Source organism: Solanum verrucosum, unplaced genomic scaffold (assembly GCF_900185275.1).
Source record: "Solanum verrucosum unplaced genomic scaffold, falcon-dt-bn FXZP01000009.1, whole genome shotgun sequence".
NCBI lineage: Eukaryota > Viridiplantae > Streptophyta > Magnoliopsida > Solanales > Solanaceae > Solanum > Solanum verrucosum.
The window spans coordinates 2,874,564-2,892,140 of NW_026020231.1; the positions used below are offsets into that span (position 1 = coordinate 2,874,564).

General features: G+C 32.0%; 1 protein-coding gene across 1 annotated transcript; it reads left to right on the forward strand.

Moving 5' to 3' along the window:
* The first annotated feature begins 15,784 nt into the window (after nt 1–15,784).
* On the forward strand, nt 15,785–16,837 carry LOC125832666 (zinc finger protein 3). The gene has a single exon (XM_049511866.1). The coding sequence runs from the start codon at nt 16,018–16,020 to the stop codon at nt 16,696–16,698; it is 681 nt and encodes a 226-aa protein (XP_049367823.1). The 5' UTR covers nt 15,785–16,017; the 3' UTR covers nt 16,699–16,837.
* Nucleotides 16,838–17,577: the final 740 nt, after the last annotated feature.

A 17,577-nucleotide genomic window follows, 5' to 3' on the forward strand; every position in this document is an offset into this window, starting at 1 on the left:
ATTTTTGATAAATTTAGATTTAGAAGCAGGTCAGTACAATTATTTTATCCTTAATTTATTTATTAGATTATTCCAGTATATCAGGATACCTCATCATAGTCTATTGCCTTTCATACTCTGTACATTATTTTGTACTGACGCCCCATTGCCTTGGGGGCGCTGCATTCATGCATGCAGGTCCTGACAGATGACCGAGTAGACCTCCATATCAGCATAATTGACTTTTATCCGATTAGTCAGCCCCTTTCCTCCGGAGCTGCCAGAGTTGGGAGGTTTGTTACATTTTGTTGTATATATTCTCATGGGTAGGCTGGGACCCTGTCCCACCAATCTTTACTACTCTTAGAGGCTTGCAGACTAGTGTGTGGGGTTTATAGCTACGTTATGGCCATGCTGGCCTATGTTGTTGGTTTGCTGAAGCTTGTGAGCTGCTTGATGTATTGTACTGATATTTACCTGTTTTTTTGTTTTGGTATAGATATCATGGTGGCCTCGACGGCCCAATCAGGACTTCTGTGCTAGTTGGATATTTCTTTAAATGAACTCTTGGGAGTAGCTGGTTCTTTTGTAGATCTGTTGACAAGGGCCTTGCCGGCCGAGGGCTTAGTTTTAAGCCGAGATATACTTGTTTGTTTTCTTAATTGCATGTGACTGCCATGCGCTAGTAGCAAATGGTTCAGTAGAGTCGGCTCGGGCCTGAGTTTTGGCTTTAGGAGTCAGTTGCGCCCCTTGAGTTTGGGGCGTAACATTGACCTAACTTCATTGTTAACGTAGAATTGATATAAAATTGTGATAAGTTGATGTGTGATCCACTTATGGTGGAGGTGTTTACTTAGTGAATGTATTATGATTATGCCCTTGAAGGCATTATATGAGGAATTGAAGTGTTGACATGATATCATATATGTGAATGTAATGTAAATGATTTGAATGGGAATCTAATGAAGTAAAGGTAATCATGTTGCGAATATAAATGTGTTCATGGGATCCCAAGGTGAGCTTGAATAAAGTATTATTGTTTTGTGGTTAAAAGTATGTTTTCTCTTAACACTTATGAATGAAGATGATGGAATGTGAAGTGTCTTATATTGTTAAATGTCATCTCTTGACTTGGTAGACTTAGGTGCTCTTCTTGATAAATGAAAAACTATGTAGAAAATAAATCGATAGGCTATGGCATTCCTTTCATATGTAAGTGATGAACTCTGTTTCTGAGCTGGGTAGTGCTTGGTAATTTATGCATATCTTGTTTTCTAGAACTTCATTTACAATGAATAAATATGATTTGGAAAGCTAACTCGTATACCTACAACTCTTATGTTTATGTAACACTCTAATTTAACTGTTATGGATACGAAATATGGGACGCAATATAGGGCAAGTTCTGCCCATATATTGAAAATTGAAATCCTGTATGATCAGCTGTTAGTGTTTTGAATATGTCTTTTTGTACAAAATGTATTTTGTGGTGATTCTTGTTTGTTTGCAACCTTAAGAGATGTAGTTACATCTTTCATGAGGTTAGAAAGTCTAGTTTTGCCGTTTTCTTTTTCAAATCTAACTTGCGACTTGAGGTACCAGGCTGGACAGATTCACTGTTTTGGGAGCATGGTTGTATTTGTACATGCTAGGCTTACTTGTGATGATGATCCTATTTTATGTCAACATTACTGAGCTAATAAGAGTTAAATAAGTTATTTAATTGTATTTTTAAGGTTGTATACACTCGCGAACAAGTTGAGGACCTTGAAACGTTGGTTGGTCTACGGTCTGAACTCGCAAAATTGTGTTAGACTGGTTATTTACTAAAGCACTGATTTTGTGTATAAACTTGTACTTGCACTCTTTTAACTGCGAAAATATTTGAAAGTTGATCTTAGTACCTTGGCTACCTCTTGTCACTTTGCATTGTCATGTTAGTATTATTTAAGACGTTAAAGACGCTCATGTAACTAGCCTACTTGTACGGACTATTTGATCACCTGACACTCCTGTTGGGACCTTGTCCTTCTTGTGGCTATGACTTTGTCACTCTTGGCATGCCTTTTGATTCGAATCACTTGCCATCTTGACTTTGGATTTTTAGTCCGTCTTATGAATGGAAGTTGTCCATTTTAAGTACGAATTAGAAAGCCATTTTTAATATGGTTCTTGGTTCTCTTGATTATTGGTCTTTGACTCTTCTTGATACCGGGCGTTGGGCGTTCTTGATACTTGTTTGTGCTTGGTGTGACGATATGATGTATATATTGGGCGAGCCTTGTTATTAAATCTCTTGGAAATTTGTGTTATGAGCATTCTTGATAGTTGGATCTTTACATGTAGAACTTGATATCCTTAGTGTGAACTCTAGTTACTTGATAGGTTCTACAACGTGTAGATAGTAGTTTGGGATGCTATCTACACATGGCACGAGTAGGCTTCGAATGTGCCAAAATGAGTTCCCTAAGTCTACATGACTATAGTGTGAAATCCCCTAAATGCATGAATGTGTCCTAAATGACTTTAAAGAAGAATTTTGACTTATTGTCTAAATGATTTGTTGAATGAATAACTTATGTTAATGAAGTGAGTTACTTAGTATGTTACCTTGAAGCATGATAGTTCTTGTGCGGCCACTTCATGTCTTACTCAAGTGTGTCTTAGGGTAACTTTAGATAAGGGTTCTTAGATGATAAAATGAGTTACATGGTGAAAATGTTGAGTATGTTTATAAAGTGGTTAATGTCTTATATGTTGGTTATGTTCTATAATATGTCTAATATGTCAATATTCATGAAGTTTTACTAAAATGACATATGGCATGACTTTCAACCAAATGTCATTTTTAGCATGTTTTTGCATGGTTTCCATACTTAGTACTTAATTGTATTAACCCATTTCTTTCCCTTTTGACTAAAGTGTAGGGATTTGGAGATGTCGATATTCCATGGTTGATGGATATGTTTCTAAGATGTTTGAAGATGAAGACTTGGTGAGTCCTCATATATTCAAGGACAATAACCAACATGTTCCTTTATGTCTTGTAGTTTTGTTATAGTTTTGAGTGGGCTTAGTCCCATTGTTGTATTCAAGTATTAGATAGTTTTGAGACATCTTGGATAAAGTCTAGAAAGTCTTCCGCTTGTTATTTGATGAAAGTTTCTTCGCGTGTGAATAAAGTTTTTTTTTCTTGGGTGTTTTAGTGTCTATGCGATAAATGAATGATCCATGAGGCTTGTATTTGACCTCTTCGAGGTCGAATATGCCAGTTACGACTAGAGAGTGCTCTCGGGTCATGACAGTTTGGGCTTAGGACTTCCATGTTGGAGATCTCAAGTTCAAAACCCATTGCCAACGAAAGCAAGTGGTTTGTTTTTTGGGTCGAGCTCGTCGCACCGGGCTTGCCTAGTGCGGGCTACCTCTCATATGTGGTTTGCGAGCTATTGTTAGGAGCGGGGGTTTTATTATGTGCGCACCCAAAATGATAGCGGCTGCGGGTTTCCCTTGTCATTAAAAAAAAACTGTTTTTACAATAGTGAATTTGTATATATTTTGATAGCAAAATGTCGCTAGTTTGGGAAAATGCATAAGATGACTGAAATCTCAGAGACACACTTATACTATACTAAGGTCCTATTACCACTCCAAACTTATTTTATAAATAATTTTTTGCCCCTTTTCAGCCTACGTGGCACTATCTTTTGGGACCAACGCGTATTGACCGTTTTTTCAAGCTATTGCCACATAGGCCGAAAAGGGGTAGAAAATTATTTATAAAATATTCTGCCCCTTTTCGGCCTACGTGGCACTATCTTCTGGGTCCAGCGCGTGTTGACAGTTTTTTCAAGCTATTGCCACGTAGATCAAAAAGGGGTAGAAAATTATTTATAAAATAAGTTCGGGGGGAGGGTAATAGGACATTAGTATAGTATAAGTGTGTCTCTGGGATTTCGGGCATAGGTTGGAGAGTACTTATGCATTTTCCCACGCTAGTTTTGATAAACTCAAAATTTTCGTTACTATAGATAAATATGGTCTTATTTTTTTATTTATATAGATGGACGGTTACTATATTTATCGTCTCAAAATTCATTGTTAAAATCTATTACTAGAGTTTCAAAAGAACAATCACTCAACTATGAGTTCTTTCTTCAGAAAGTCAGTAAACTTTGAATATTAACTTAAAGATCTTTTAATTATAGGTGTTCTACTTACAAAGTCGCTTACTCAATAAAATTTGTGAAATTTAAAGTTTTTGAAGATTACGAAGAAAGACAGATGGCCAAATGGGTATGTCGAATATCAATAAACAGAGCATGAAAAGTTAACTAATTATATAAACACCACTTTAGTTCATTCCTTCATTAATTAGTCTAATTCTAGAGTATTTCCTGAGCTTGGCGCACGTCTGCTCAGAGTATTACTCTTATCCTATGTTATTGAATTTGGTCTAGTTCAGTTGAGACATATCCAAAAAATAAGAACACTAATAGGGGCGAAACTAGGTGGGGGTTTATGAGTTCGGATGAATTCAGTAACTTTTTCGTAGACCCTATATTTTTATTGGAAATTAAGTAATAACTTGTGACCTCTAACAAAATTGATTGATAACTCAATGTTAAGGATGAGAAAGGAAATTAAGAACCTCCAAACTCCGGCTCCGGCTCCGCCTCTGAACACTAATGACTTGTCAGTCAAACAAATATGTACTTGGCCATAATTTTGAGAAAAGAAAAAAAAACAGTAATTCTACATATACCATTATGACGAGGAATGACTAGTTATCCAGAGGCATAATACATAAATGTGCTCTTTAACTTGATCTCATTTTGTATTTTTGCCTTTCAATTTTGGATATGCACAAGCAGACACTTAAATTTGTATAAACTTGAACAAGTAGACACATGAGTCCTACGTGGCACAATACACGTAGGACACCACGTAGGACAAAAAATGACATGTAAGATTCCATGTAGGACATGTGTGCTATTTGTTCAACTTTATACAAGTTTAAGTGTCTACTTGTGCACACCCAAAGTTGAAAGGCATAAATGTGATTTGAAGTCAAGTTAAATGACATATTTATGTATTATGCCTTATCCAAATCATGTCTAATAAAAAACGATCACACATGCATTACAATAACAACATATTCAGCTAAACAGTCATACATGCGGTAGGGCATCTTCAATCATATCCTCTATTTTTTACTTTTTAAATATAGAGTTTTCTATTTTATCAGACAACCAACTCCAACCCAATTCTCTATTTTACTCTCTAAAAAAATATATTTTCTCTCCTCAATATTATATTATTATTTCTATTTTAAATATATTTTTTTTCAAATAATCACCCTATACAATTTTCATGCAATATAATTTTTTTTCTTCAAATTCTTTATATAATATAGATTTATATTTTATTCTAAATTTCTAAGGAACAATTACAAATAATTGTAAAAAGAAATCAACAAGCATGACTGTGATCACAACCACAATTTCTCTGGATCATACATTAACTTTTTCCCCAAATATTGTTAAAGTGGAACTGACTACCGTATTATTAAATTATTATTGTGATTTTTAAAATTATTATGTTATGTATTGTATTGTTATCTTGTATTTAAATTATTATGTTATGTATTGTATTTTTAAATTAAAATTTTCATTTTATCATTTAAATTTTGTGCATTCTTCATGGTGAAAATTAATAATAATATCAAATTGTATTCACTTAAAGTGACAAAAATTTAAAATAAATTATTTAAAATATTATTAATTTGGGATGAAAATAGTATATATTAATATATTACATTTAAAAAGAATTATGAATATTGGAGATTTAATTAATACTATCTTTATATGAAAAATAATATGTTAATTATAAAATAATAGATATAATAATATAATATTCAAAAAGTGAAATAGAGAGTATGAGTAGTAGTATTACTATTCAACTTTTTATAATTAAAAAGTAAATGATAAAATAGAGAGTGTTTCGAGCATATATTCTCTATTTTACTCTTCAAATATAAAAAATGGAGAGTAAAATAGAGAAAGATGGGAGATGATTTAGGGCATCTCCAACCCAATCCTCTATTTTACTCTCCAAATATAGAGTTCTCTATTTTTTCAGACAACCAACTCCAACCCAATTCTCTATTTTACTCTCTAAAAAGGAATCTTTTTCTCTCTCCTCAATATTATATTATTATTTCTATTTCATTCTTATTTTCTTATTTCATAATATAAATCCTTTATTTATTTTTTCCCAAATAATTACTTTATATAATTTTTAAGGTGATATAAAATTATTTTTTATTCTAAATTTTTAAATAACATAAATTGCAAGAAAATATAATTTAATACATAAATTAGGGGACAAATTCAAATAAAAGTGACATACAATTACATAAACACTCAATTTTCAAAATTATTACATTGCTCCCATAAATGCTCTATTAATGCATTATGGAGTTCAAAATGAGCATTTTTGTCCTTAATTTTTTTATGTCTAGCTAAAAATTGTTCAAACCGGAGATTTTCATCTATCACCATTTCTATAGTTGGAGTTGGAGCCTCTACGACATCTTGAATTGGTGCATTGAGATCACGTTCATCCTCAATTATCATGTTGTACAGTATAATACATGTAGTCATTATATCATGTAGCACTTCCTTTCTCCAAAAACGTGACGGTCCTGCAATAATTGCAAAACTCCGAATGCACGTTCAACATCTTTTCGGCACGATTCTTGTTTCATCGCGAAATATTTCTTTTGTTGGGAATGAGGATCACGAATAGTTTGAACAATTGTAGACCATTTAGGATATATACCATCAGCTAAATAATAACCCATATTGTATTATTTTCCTTGAATAACATAATGGGCGGGAGGCGCAATACCGCTAGCAAGATTGGAAAATAAATGTGATGACTCTAAAACATTAATATCGTTATTGGTGCCAGGCAAACAAAAATAAGCATGCCATATCCAAAGGTCATAATCAACAACAGCTTCAAGAATAATTGTTGGTGATTCACTACGACCTGCGTATTGCCCAGCCCATGCCGTTGGACAATTTTTTCATTTCCAGTGCATGCAATCTAGACTACCTAACATTCCTGGGAAACCACGCTGCTCACCAATGTGTAGAAGCCTCGCAACATCGCTAGGTGTTAGTGATCTCAAATATTGCTCACCAAAAACCTCTACAATAGCTCGACAAAATCTCTTCATACTTTCAATCGTAGTTGACTCTCCAATTTTCACGTATTCGTCAGTGGCATCTGCTGGCAAACCGTATGCCAACATTCTAAACACAGCGGTAATTTTTTGCAAAGTAGATAATCCAAATCTACCTAGTGCATCAATGCGTTGTTCGAAGTACGTGTCGTGATCTTTAATTGCATCAACGATACGAAGAAACAAATTGCGGGACATTCGATAACGACGGCGAAATATTGCATCATTAAAGCGTGGTGTGGCTGAAAAATAATCACGAAATAAATTATCATCAGCCGCCTCACGATCACGATTGATTACCACATGACCTGGAATGGAGCCACCTATGAAAACTTCATTAGTATGGTTTTGTAGAACTTGTTGGAACATGTAGTTGTTCATACGTAGTTGATTTATTAAATTATCATGGTGTTCTGTACTAGGAAAAAAATCCAAATCTAATGAAGATGATGACGAAGAAGAAAAATCTTCATCATTATTATTAGAACAATCTCCAAGATTGAAATTCATTTTCAAAGGACAAACCAAATTACTTTAATATGTTTTGAAATGAAATGAATGTGCATACTTCAAGTGGTAGATGGTGTTCATTATATAATATGCAATGTTTTATCTAAAAAATATTAAATGTACTGATGAGAATCTCATCCAACTGTTTATAATAAGATGAAATCCATCTAATGGTGAATATGACGATTACATTCTATCTTAATACGGTAAAATCTTATTCACATGATGTATACATTAAACGAATACAATTTTTATTGTTACGTAATAAAGTAGAACACGTGTTAATTAATTAAAATTGCGTAAAATGAATTATTAATTCAAACACATGAGATGCATGTATTAGATTGTTGTATACATTATGTGCGGATAAGTTTTACTCGATTAATATCTACATATAATTTTATTTATCTAAAATAACTTTGAGATAACTATGAGAATCTTATCCTACGGTTAAAAATATGGTGAAATTCATCCAATAGTAAAAATCAAAATTACATTCTATCCTATTTATCTACATGTAATTTTATTTTATCTAGAAGTAATTTTTGGAGATAAGGATGAAAATCTCATCCTATGATTAAAAATATAGTGAAATCCATCCCATGGTAAAAAGCAAAATTTACGTTCTATATATATAATATTATGTTATGTATTGTATTGTTATCTTGTATTTAAATTATTATGTTATGTATTGTATTGTTATATTGTATTTAAATTATCATATCATGTATTGTATTTTTAAATTAAATTTTTTCATCTTGCCATTTTAATTTTGCGTATTCTTTATAATGAAAATTAATAATAAAATAAAATTTTATTATTCACGAAAATTAGAAAAAAAATTAAAATACTATTAATTTGAAATTAAAATAGTATATATTAAATAATATTTTTTAAAAATATTATATTACATTTAAAAAAGAATTATGAATATTAGATATTTAATTAATGAAATTATATATAAAATAATATGTTAATTAGAAAGTAAAAGAAATAATAATAAAATAATGAAAACGTGAAATAGAAATTGTGAATAGTAGTTCTCCAAATTTGGAGAGCTACTATTCAGCTCTCTAAATTTGAAGAATAGAGGGTTATTTGGAGATGGGTTGGAGTGCCCATTCTCTATTTTACTCTCCAATTATAGAGAATGGAGAGTAAAATAGAGGTGAGTTGAAGATGGTCTTAGTAACCAAAATTTGGTGTCATTTTCAAATGTCAAATACTTCACTACACGTACTAGTAGATATATATAGACCAATGAAATTAGGCAATTAATTAGGCATTTGGAGTTAACTTTTTGTCAAAAGCATATAACCTATGAATGTAGATATGTTGATCATAGTCCTATATAGACATGTGTTACTTTTACAGAAAGCGGCTTTTGGGGTGGACCGAAGGCCAGAAATAACGACAAGGGATATCACGAGCTGGTGCATGAAATGCTTGATAATATCCCGTTCATTTTTACTCGTTCATAAATTTTACATACCCCTTAAAAAATAATAAATAAAATGTTTATTTTATCATAATACTTATATTAATATGAATTTGAAGAATAATTTAGAACGAATAGTTAATTCTAAGGTTGTTATAAAATAAAAAGGAAAATTATCTTTCTCTAAATATACTAAAGTGGATAAATAAAATTAAAAAATATTTTTAATATAGTCGACAAAGTAAAAGTGCATAGAAGATGTATTTCATGAGGTATGTAATAGGTGGATAACACTTAATTTGGGCAGGTTAAAATGAGTAAAACGCAAATCCAAAAAAATTGAATTTATGGATTTTGAACTTTCAAAAAGATAATTAACTTGATTCCATTATAAAGTATTGAGACATATAACTGATAAATTTATTAATATCGAAATGTATGATTTTAATCCAAACTATTAAATAGTATGTTAAATTCGTAACTAGAACTCTAGCTCCGCCTCGATAGGGAAAAGGCAAAAAAGTTGCTTTCCCTTTCAATATGTTTTCTTTAGTTCTCTCTTTAATTTCCCAAAACATTTGGATTGTACAAAGATACAGAGACAAAGAAATCTAACACATGAGTTGAGAGAATTTTGGGTCCCAATTCTTTTACTTGGATTAGACAAAGCAAACTCCTTAACCACACGCAAAATCTTTAAGAATCCTCTCATTTCAGCATCGAGACAAAAAAAACTAACTTGTCCATTACTATAGCAAACTCTCATTTTGGATCAGTCCTAAAAATACCATATCTTTTTTTGATTTCAAACAACTATATTGTATGACTATATCTATAAAAAAAATATGTGTTCAGGTTAAATATAGCATGTATGCCTAGGCAAGCACTAACTCCTTTGCACATTATATATTAGGGGGACCTATATCTCCATCTGCTTCCTATCTAATTGTCGGCCATTTGTAATGCATCAAGACAATTTCCACACCAAGCAACATATATATATACTAGTACTAGTAGTACTGTTTGAGATTTTTATTCAAATTATCTTGAGATTTGGTATACACTACAATAACCACAATAACATATATCCAATGAAAATTTAAATCCCACGTTATGAAGGGAGGATTGTCCAAGTCCATATAATGAGACAAAATTCTTATCCCTTTTCTGATGTGGGAATTCTTCACACTCCCCCACGCCCAGACCTCGTTAATTGGAGCGTGGACACTATAATATGGGGCCCAACATCGGTGAACAAAGAATTGAGATGAGTCTAGCTCTGATACCATGTAAAGATGGATCTTGGGCCTAACTCAACCTCAAAGGCTAGCTTACGAGGGGAGGATTGCCCAAGTCCATATAAGGAGACTAAATTCCCATCCCTTTTTTCGATGTGGGAATTATTAACATGACAGTAGATCCGAGAGGTTGTTTCTGGAAGATCCTTGGCCGAGTATAACAAATCAAAGTAAGTTAAAAAGGGAAAATGACAATGAATAAAATATAAAAATATCAAAATAATGTAATAATGTAATAACCTAAACACCATTAAAAAGACATACTTATCTTCTTCTTTGTTTGGTTTGTAATATTATAATTAAATTGATTGAGTTTGAGTTCTAAATTTCTTGTGTGTATAATGTGTATATTGTAATATTTGTATAATCATGATCCTAAAAAATTAATAGTGTTTTCATTTATTCTTCAGCATGACTCGAACGATCAACTTATTGCGGTTCATGATGGAAGGTGTTCAATTAAGACCGAGCAAGCCAAATGAATAATTATTTGATTAATATAGTTGCGTGTACAATGACAAGAGAAAACACAAGGTTGGGGCCGGGTGTGTGTTTAAATAATTTATAGTTGAATACTAAAATACAAGAGAATATTAATTATTTTAAAAATGAGTCCTAACAAAATATGATTTGAAATCGACAACATTGTGAATTAGATTCATTATTCCTAAGCCTCATAACCCCATTTGATGTCATATGAGTAGTGGAGTAACACCTAATAATACCAAAATATTAATTCATATCAAAGATTTTAAATGTATTTTTATAACAAAGATTAATTGACAACTTAACAAAAATGGTTATACTAACATATATGATATAATGTTTTAAACTACACTAATAATGTTAAAACATTATATTCAGTCTAGATACTTTTGGTTTTTATATATAGTCACATTAAAGCACCATTCTATTAACTAAAATATGTACTCCAAGAAATATGTTATACTTATCCTTCGGGGTGACCAGTGGTTTGGACTTGGGACTTCCATGTTGGAGGTCACAAGTTCGAAACCCCTTGCCAACAAAAGTAAAGGGTTTGCCTTCTGGATCAAGCTCGTTGCATCGGGATTGCCTAGTGCGGGTTACCTCTCCTATGTGGTTTGCGAGCTATTGCATATGAGCGGGGGTTTTACCTTGTCTGCACCCAAAGGGTAGCGGCTGCGAGTTTCCCTTGTCATCGAAAAAAAGAGAGAAATATGTTATACTTGGAATATTTTAGAAGTGTATTACATAAAATAAAAGTAAAACCAGAATTCCTCCACTACGGATGGACCGCTCTAAAGAGCAAAGACTTGATTCAATATTTACAGTTGCTATAGGTTAGGGCTTCTATTGTGCTATTCTATTTCTATAGAGAGGTAGGGGCAAATACAAGGGATCTCTCTCGCTATGGATAGTTGTTGTTTGCGAGAAGCGTCTGTTCCGCTTTATCCTTTCAATAATTATATTGAATAAAGACAAATTGATCCATTGGTATTTCGACGCTCGATCTCTACTTCTCAAAAGTTCACTCACAATCTATGGCTCACTTAGGGCTAGAAAGATAGGATTCTTCATACAAAGCCAACCGGAAACCTTCTTTCCAAACTAGCTCGACACACAAAAGAAAAGACGAAAGACGAGAATCAGCGCAAGGATCAAAACACTTAATAGACATAGAAGAGTAAAAGAAATGCTTCCTAGCCTACCGAAAACTTGGTTGAAGCTAGTTAGGTCCTTCGGTTAGTCAAGTGTTGACACCGGATTAGGTTTGACCTTCCTTCTGATCAATGTTCGGATGAACATGCAATTCTTTTCTCTACAGTATAATAGAGTATGGTAGACTTATAACCAATCCAATCGAAAATTTTAATTCGAGAGATCAAACTAGCAAGGATAATATTGTAAAGTCGGAGAGGAAGAAGAAAACACATGTGTAGTTAAATTGTGAAATGATTTGATAATTATATTCTAGAATATTCTGAATATTCACAAGCAAATTAAAGATAAAAAATGCACATTTCTAATAATTAAAACAAACATCCTTAGTGTAAGATATCCCAAAGAGTAAAATTAGAATTTACCACTAATTAAGGGATCAAAGCTACTCACCCTTATATCTAAAATCCTTCTTAAAAATAATATTCCCTTCGTCGTATTTTTATCTCAAAATCGTTGTCACTTTAGAAATTTAAGATTAAAATTAACAATATATTGTTTTCAGCTATACTCTTTAGATTAAAAAAGTATTTCTTGTTAATATTGTCCAATTCTCAAAAACATATACTACTAAATAAGAATAACTTAGTAAATTATACCTTATCGAAGTATTTATTGTTATTTCTTAATGAACTTTGAAGAAGTAATTAAAAAAACACCTATTAAAATAGGAGTGAAGAAAAACTATACCTTATATGAGTAGTGTACTATGTTTCATTGATCATTCCAATAGTGCTAGTGACATTTGGAAATTAAATTAAAGGATGTACATCCATTTTCCAATTTTTTGAGGCATAGGTCATATGCAAGGAATTCATGAACTTATATATAACTTTCCATTATTAGAGTTGTGACAGTTACATGGATATTAGATTCCTTATGTTATACATTAATTAATGTTTTCCAAATTGAGATAAATTTGTATGCATGTAATACATGAATGTCCCTCACTAGCTAGCTAGTAGCACTATACATATAGAGTACTTTAAAGTTTTAATGATCAGTTTCAAACAAACAATAATAATGGTGCATATATGGTATTCATAATTACAAATGAACAAATCAAATACTTGTGTTGGTGTGTTTTTATAATATCTGGGACTGTACTGTTTTAGAATAATAATAATAATAATGAAGTTTGATGAACAATTATATGTTTTCATTGATGAAAGCAGTTTTCTATTGATGTATATAGGTCTCTTTCGGCCAAATAAAGTTGGCCAAACTCCATGCGTTGCTTCCTTGTTTTTATTTGGATAAAGGTTGTCCCACTGTTTTTCTCATTATTGATTATTACTCCCTCCATTTCACAAAGAATGATCTGGTTTGACTTGGCACGGAGTTTAAGTAAATAAAGAAGACTTTTGAATCTTGTGGTCCTAAATTAAAGTTATGTCAAATGTATAAAATTGCTCTTAATCTTGTGGTCTTAAACATGTCACGTGGAAAGCAAAAAGTAAAATGTTACCAAAAAAGGAAAGAGGTCATTCTTTTTGAAACTGACTAAAAAGGAAAGGAGGTCATTCTTTGTGAAACGGAGGGAGTAGTACTTATGTTATGTTGCTTTTTTTTCTTTTCAAGGTACACTTTCTCGTTTCAAATAAGTGTCGCCTTAACAAAAATCACATTCATTAGAAAATTAATAAATATAATATGTAGTTTACTGTAGTGTTCTTATTTAATAAATGTCTCTTGAAAACTGATATATGAATATATAGTTGGTAGAGCAAACATATTGGGCAGCAACAAACTTATCATATGTACCCTCCAAATTAACTACAGTAAACTACATATTATTTTGGAATTGATTTGGGGAAACCGTTAGTTTGGAGGGTACAAATGATAAGTTTATAGACGGCATGGGTAAAATTAACTTCATTTTAACGGTAGGGGTATAGTCAACCAATAAAACAAAGTTGAGGGGTATTTTTGACCCTTTTCCCAAAATTATATCCTTAATAACCATGTTTATTAACATCCTTCTTTAGTATAGGTACGGTTTGTTTTTGAAATAAATGTTTATAGTACTTGTTTTATATATAGTACCATATAGTTTAGTATTAAAAAGTCAATGAATTCATGTCATATTATTAATCCAAAACTTAGATAACCTGATCATCATTGTCAATTAGACAAATCAAGGCGTTGTATTTAAGGTTTAATTAAACCTCCTCCTCCTCTTTTGATAGGGCAAAGTCAACTTAATTATGGTTACTTATTATGACCTTTTTCTTCTCATTATAATATAGCTATGGAAGAGTTTTAAAAAAAGCTGTATTATCCTTACTTTGATGAAAAACTAAAATGAAAGCAAACACTTGAATGAAGTAAAATACTATAATAACGAGCAGAAATGAAATAAGGACTAATAAGGTGCTAATTACATAAAAATTAGGCCATTTTTCAGTTTGTAATCGAAATCATATTATATGCTAATTAATATAACGCAGTAGCAGCACTCTACCCCGATTGTAGTTGTACTTAAATGGTACTTACTGTTTTTTTCCTCGCAATAAATTATCAGCCCGTTCACTTTTACTTGTCTATTGTATTATATATAAATGCGTCATTTAACTTGACTTCAACTTGTATTTATTCCCTTCAAGTCTCCAACTTTAGATATGCACAAATAGTTACTTAAAGTAGTATAAAATTGAACAAGTAGACAACAACTTATGCGACATCCTGCGTGGTGTCCTAGGTGTATTATGCCATATCACGTGTGTGTTTACTTATTCAATTTATACAAATTTAAGTGTCTATTGTGCACATCCAAAGTTAGATGTCATAGATATCAATTGAGTCGAAGTTAAAAGGCATGTTAATGTATTAAATGTTTTACTTTCCACATTAATTACCTTATTTTTCAACACAGACTGAACATCAATTAATATGAGTACTTATATCCATCATTATTTTTAATTTAAAAGATGTACGAAATTTAAAATGGACAAATAAAAGTGAACCGTGGGAGTGGAAGTACTCATCCACCGTTCACTACTACTGATATGTATTTGGAAGTTCCAAAAAGACACGCTAAATTAATTGCAACATCATGCTTTTACTAAAACCTGATTTTGCAAGTTCAAATTTAAAGAAACAATATATACATGCATGAGATCAACAGTTTGAATCTTTGAATTAGGAATATTTATGTAACTGATATGACAAATATGCGTAATATATGTTCATTCATTAAAACAGTATCCTTTAACAGAGATTTCAGATCATTTACTTAATTGGTCGATTATAGTATGAAATAACTTTGAAAATTGAAGGTAAAATTAGTATAACTTTGAATTTTTTTTAAAAACATAAGAGAATTCCAAAAAGGGTCAAAACGAAAGAAGACAAGAACATATACTGTATATATATGGTGGCCAAAAGGGCAGAAAACGTGGGAATATATAAACAAGGGAAAAAACAATTAAAGAAATATTGGATGGGGTATATATGGTTTAATTGTGTTGTGACAGACTTGTTTTCTTCATCAGTTTCCATCAAAACTCTTTCATCTATATATATATATCTATCTATCTGTATTATTATTATTATTATTGGAGTATACTATAAAATCCCCTTTGAGTATCTTTTTATTACTATAATAAGCTTATTGTAACTGTAATGCTTCCTTCCTTACATAGTACCATAGCATTAAATTCTCAATCAATAAACATTTACTACTACTTCTTTTTTCTTTCTATTAAACCCCAATTATACTCTTTCATCATCACAACACAAATTAAAGTGCAATTTCTAGTCCCCGTTTCTTTGATCCATATGTACTTGTCTCAATTCCCCAAATAAGTACTCTATACAAAAATCACTCTGAGAAAAAAAAAATGGAAGTTCAAGCCTCCAATTATAACCAAATTTCAAATGATGAACACGAAAACGACCATCTTATTCTGGATCTAAGCCTCGATCACGGCGTTAAATCCAATATCCAGACAACAGACGCATCGCGATCCGCAGGTTATAATAACGAATCGGAGCCTCGGGTTTTTTCATGTAATTATTGCCAAAGGAAATTTTACAGTTCGCAGGCGCTAGGCGGACATCAAAACGCGCATAAACGAGAGAGAACAATAGCGAAAAGAAGTCAAAAAATGTCTGCAGCAGCTTTTGGTTACGATAATAAGTATTCGAGCATGGCTTCTTTACCATTGCATGGTTCATTCAATAGATCTCTAGGAATTCAAATTCATTCAATGATCCACAAGCCTACTAGCAGTACCGCTTTCGGCGCGCCGGCCTTGTACGGACATCCTGGATGGTCAATTAGAAGGCCAATTGAGCAGCAACCGGCCATTGGCCGGCTTGCTCCAGAGAATAATTACCACGTGGCGGGTACAACATCGTCAGGTGGTGCTGCTGCTAGATTTGATAACATTATCCAAAAATTTCCTCAGGTTGATGGTATTTCACAGTACAGATGGGATAGTGGTGGTGGTCCTACTCATTCAAAGAGTACTAATAAACCAGACGAAATGAAGAAGCTTGACCTCTCTCTCAGACTCTAAATTATTAGTACTACTAGATTATTTTTTTTCTTACCGTTATTTCGTTTAGATTTATATTTTCCTTTCAAGTTTCGCACTTATGAGGTCCACTATTGTACATGTTCTTATGCCATCTGTGATGTGATTTTTCCGACATTTTAGTAAAGACCATGCTCAAATCTTGCCTTCAATGACGGACAATCCAAATATATAACTATTCATTTAATAATTGAGTTCAAATTTTACAAGCTGGAAATGCATTTTTTCACTTCCAATAAAAGTCCACAAATAAATTGATGTTGACAAGTGGACAGATAATTTAGTGCACAAAACATCCTGCGTTAACCAGCGGTAAATCTATTCAAAAAGTCCACAAATGAGAAAAAAGATCAGTACTAACTGTTTGGCTTTGGATGAGATTGATGTTTAATACGTGACAAATGCACATGCCGACAAAAGGTCGTACCGTTTGATCAATTAATAACAACTACTACTACAAATAATTTTGCAGATTCAAAGGCTGAGATTTAGTGAGCAGTTGATGAAATAGACTATCTACTGAGGGGTCATGTTCATAAGGTTGGTGGGAGGTATGTGGAAAGTATATATAAGTTGTGTAAATGACCTTTGTCCATTTTCATTAGGAAAACTTTTTTTAATTAAGGTGATGTTAAAAACAATTTTAAGTTATTCAATCACATCATTATCTTTCATATATTTTAATGCTGTAAAATCTTGATTGCATTGATTTCTTACCTAAGAAATCTTTTAAACAGGGTCACTCTATAATATGGTGGGACCAAATTTTGGCTTTATGATGGATTTTAAACTTAATAATGTCATTTTCTCAAAGTAATCCAACTCTAAGCAACAAACATGATGTGTACGCTGAAGAGAGAC

Excerpts from the sequence above, each read along its gene's own strand:
- LOC125832666 (XM_049511866.1), top strand. The coding sequence starts at position 16,018 with ATGGAAGTTCAAGCCTCCAATTATAACCAAATTTCAAATGATGAACAC.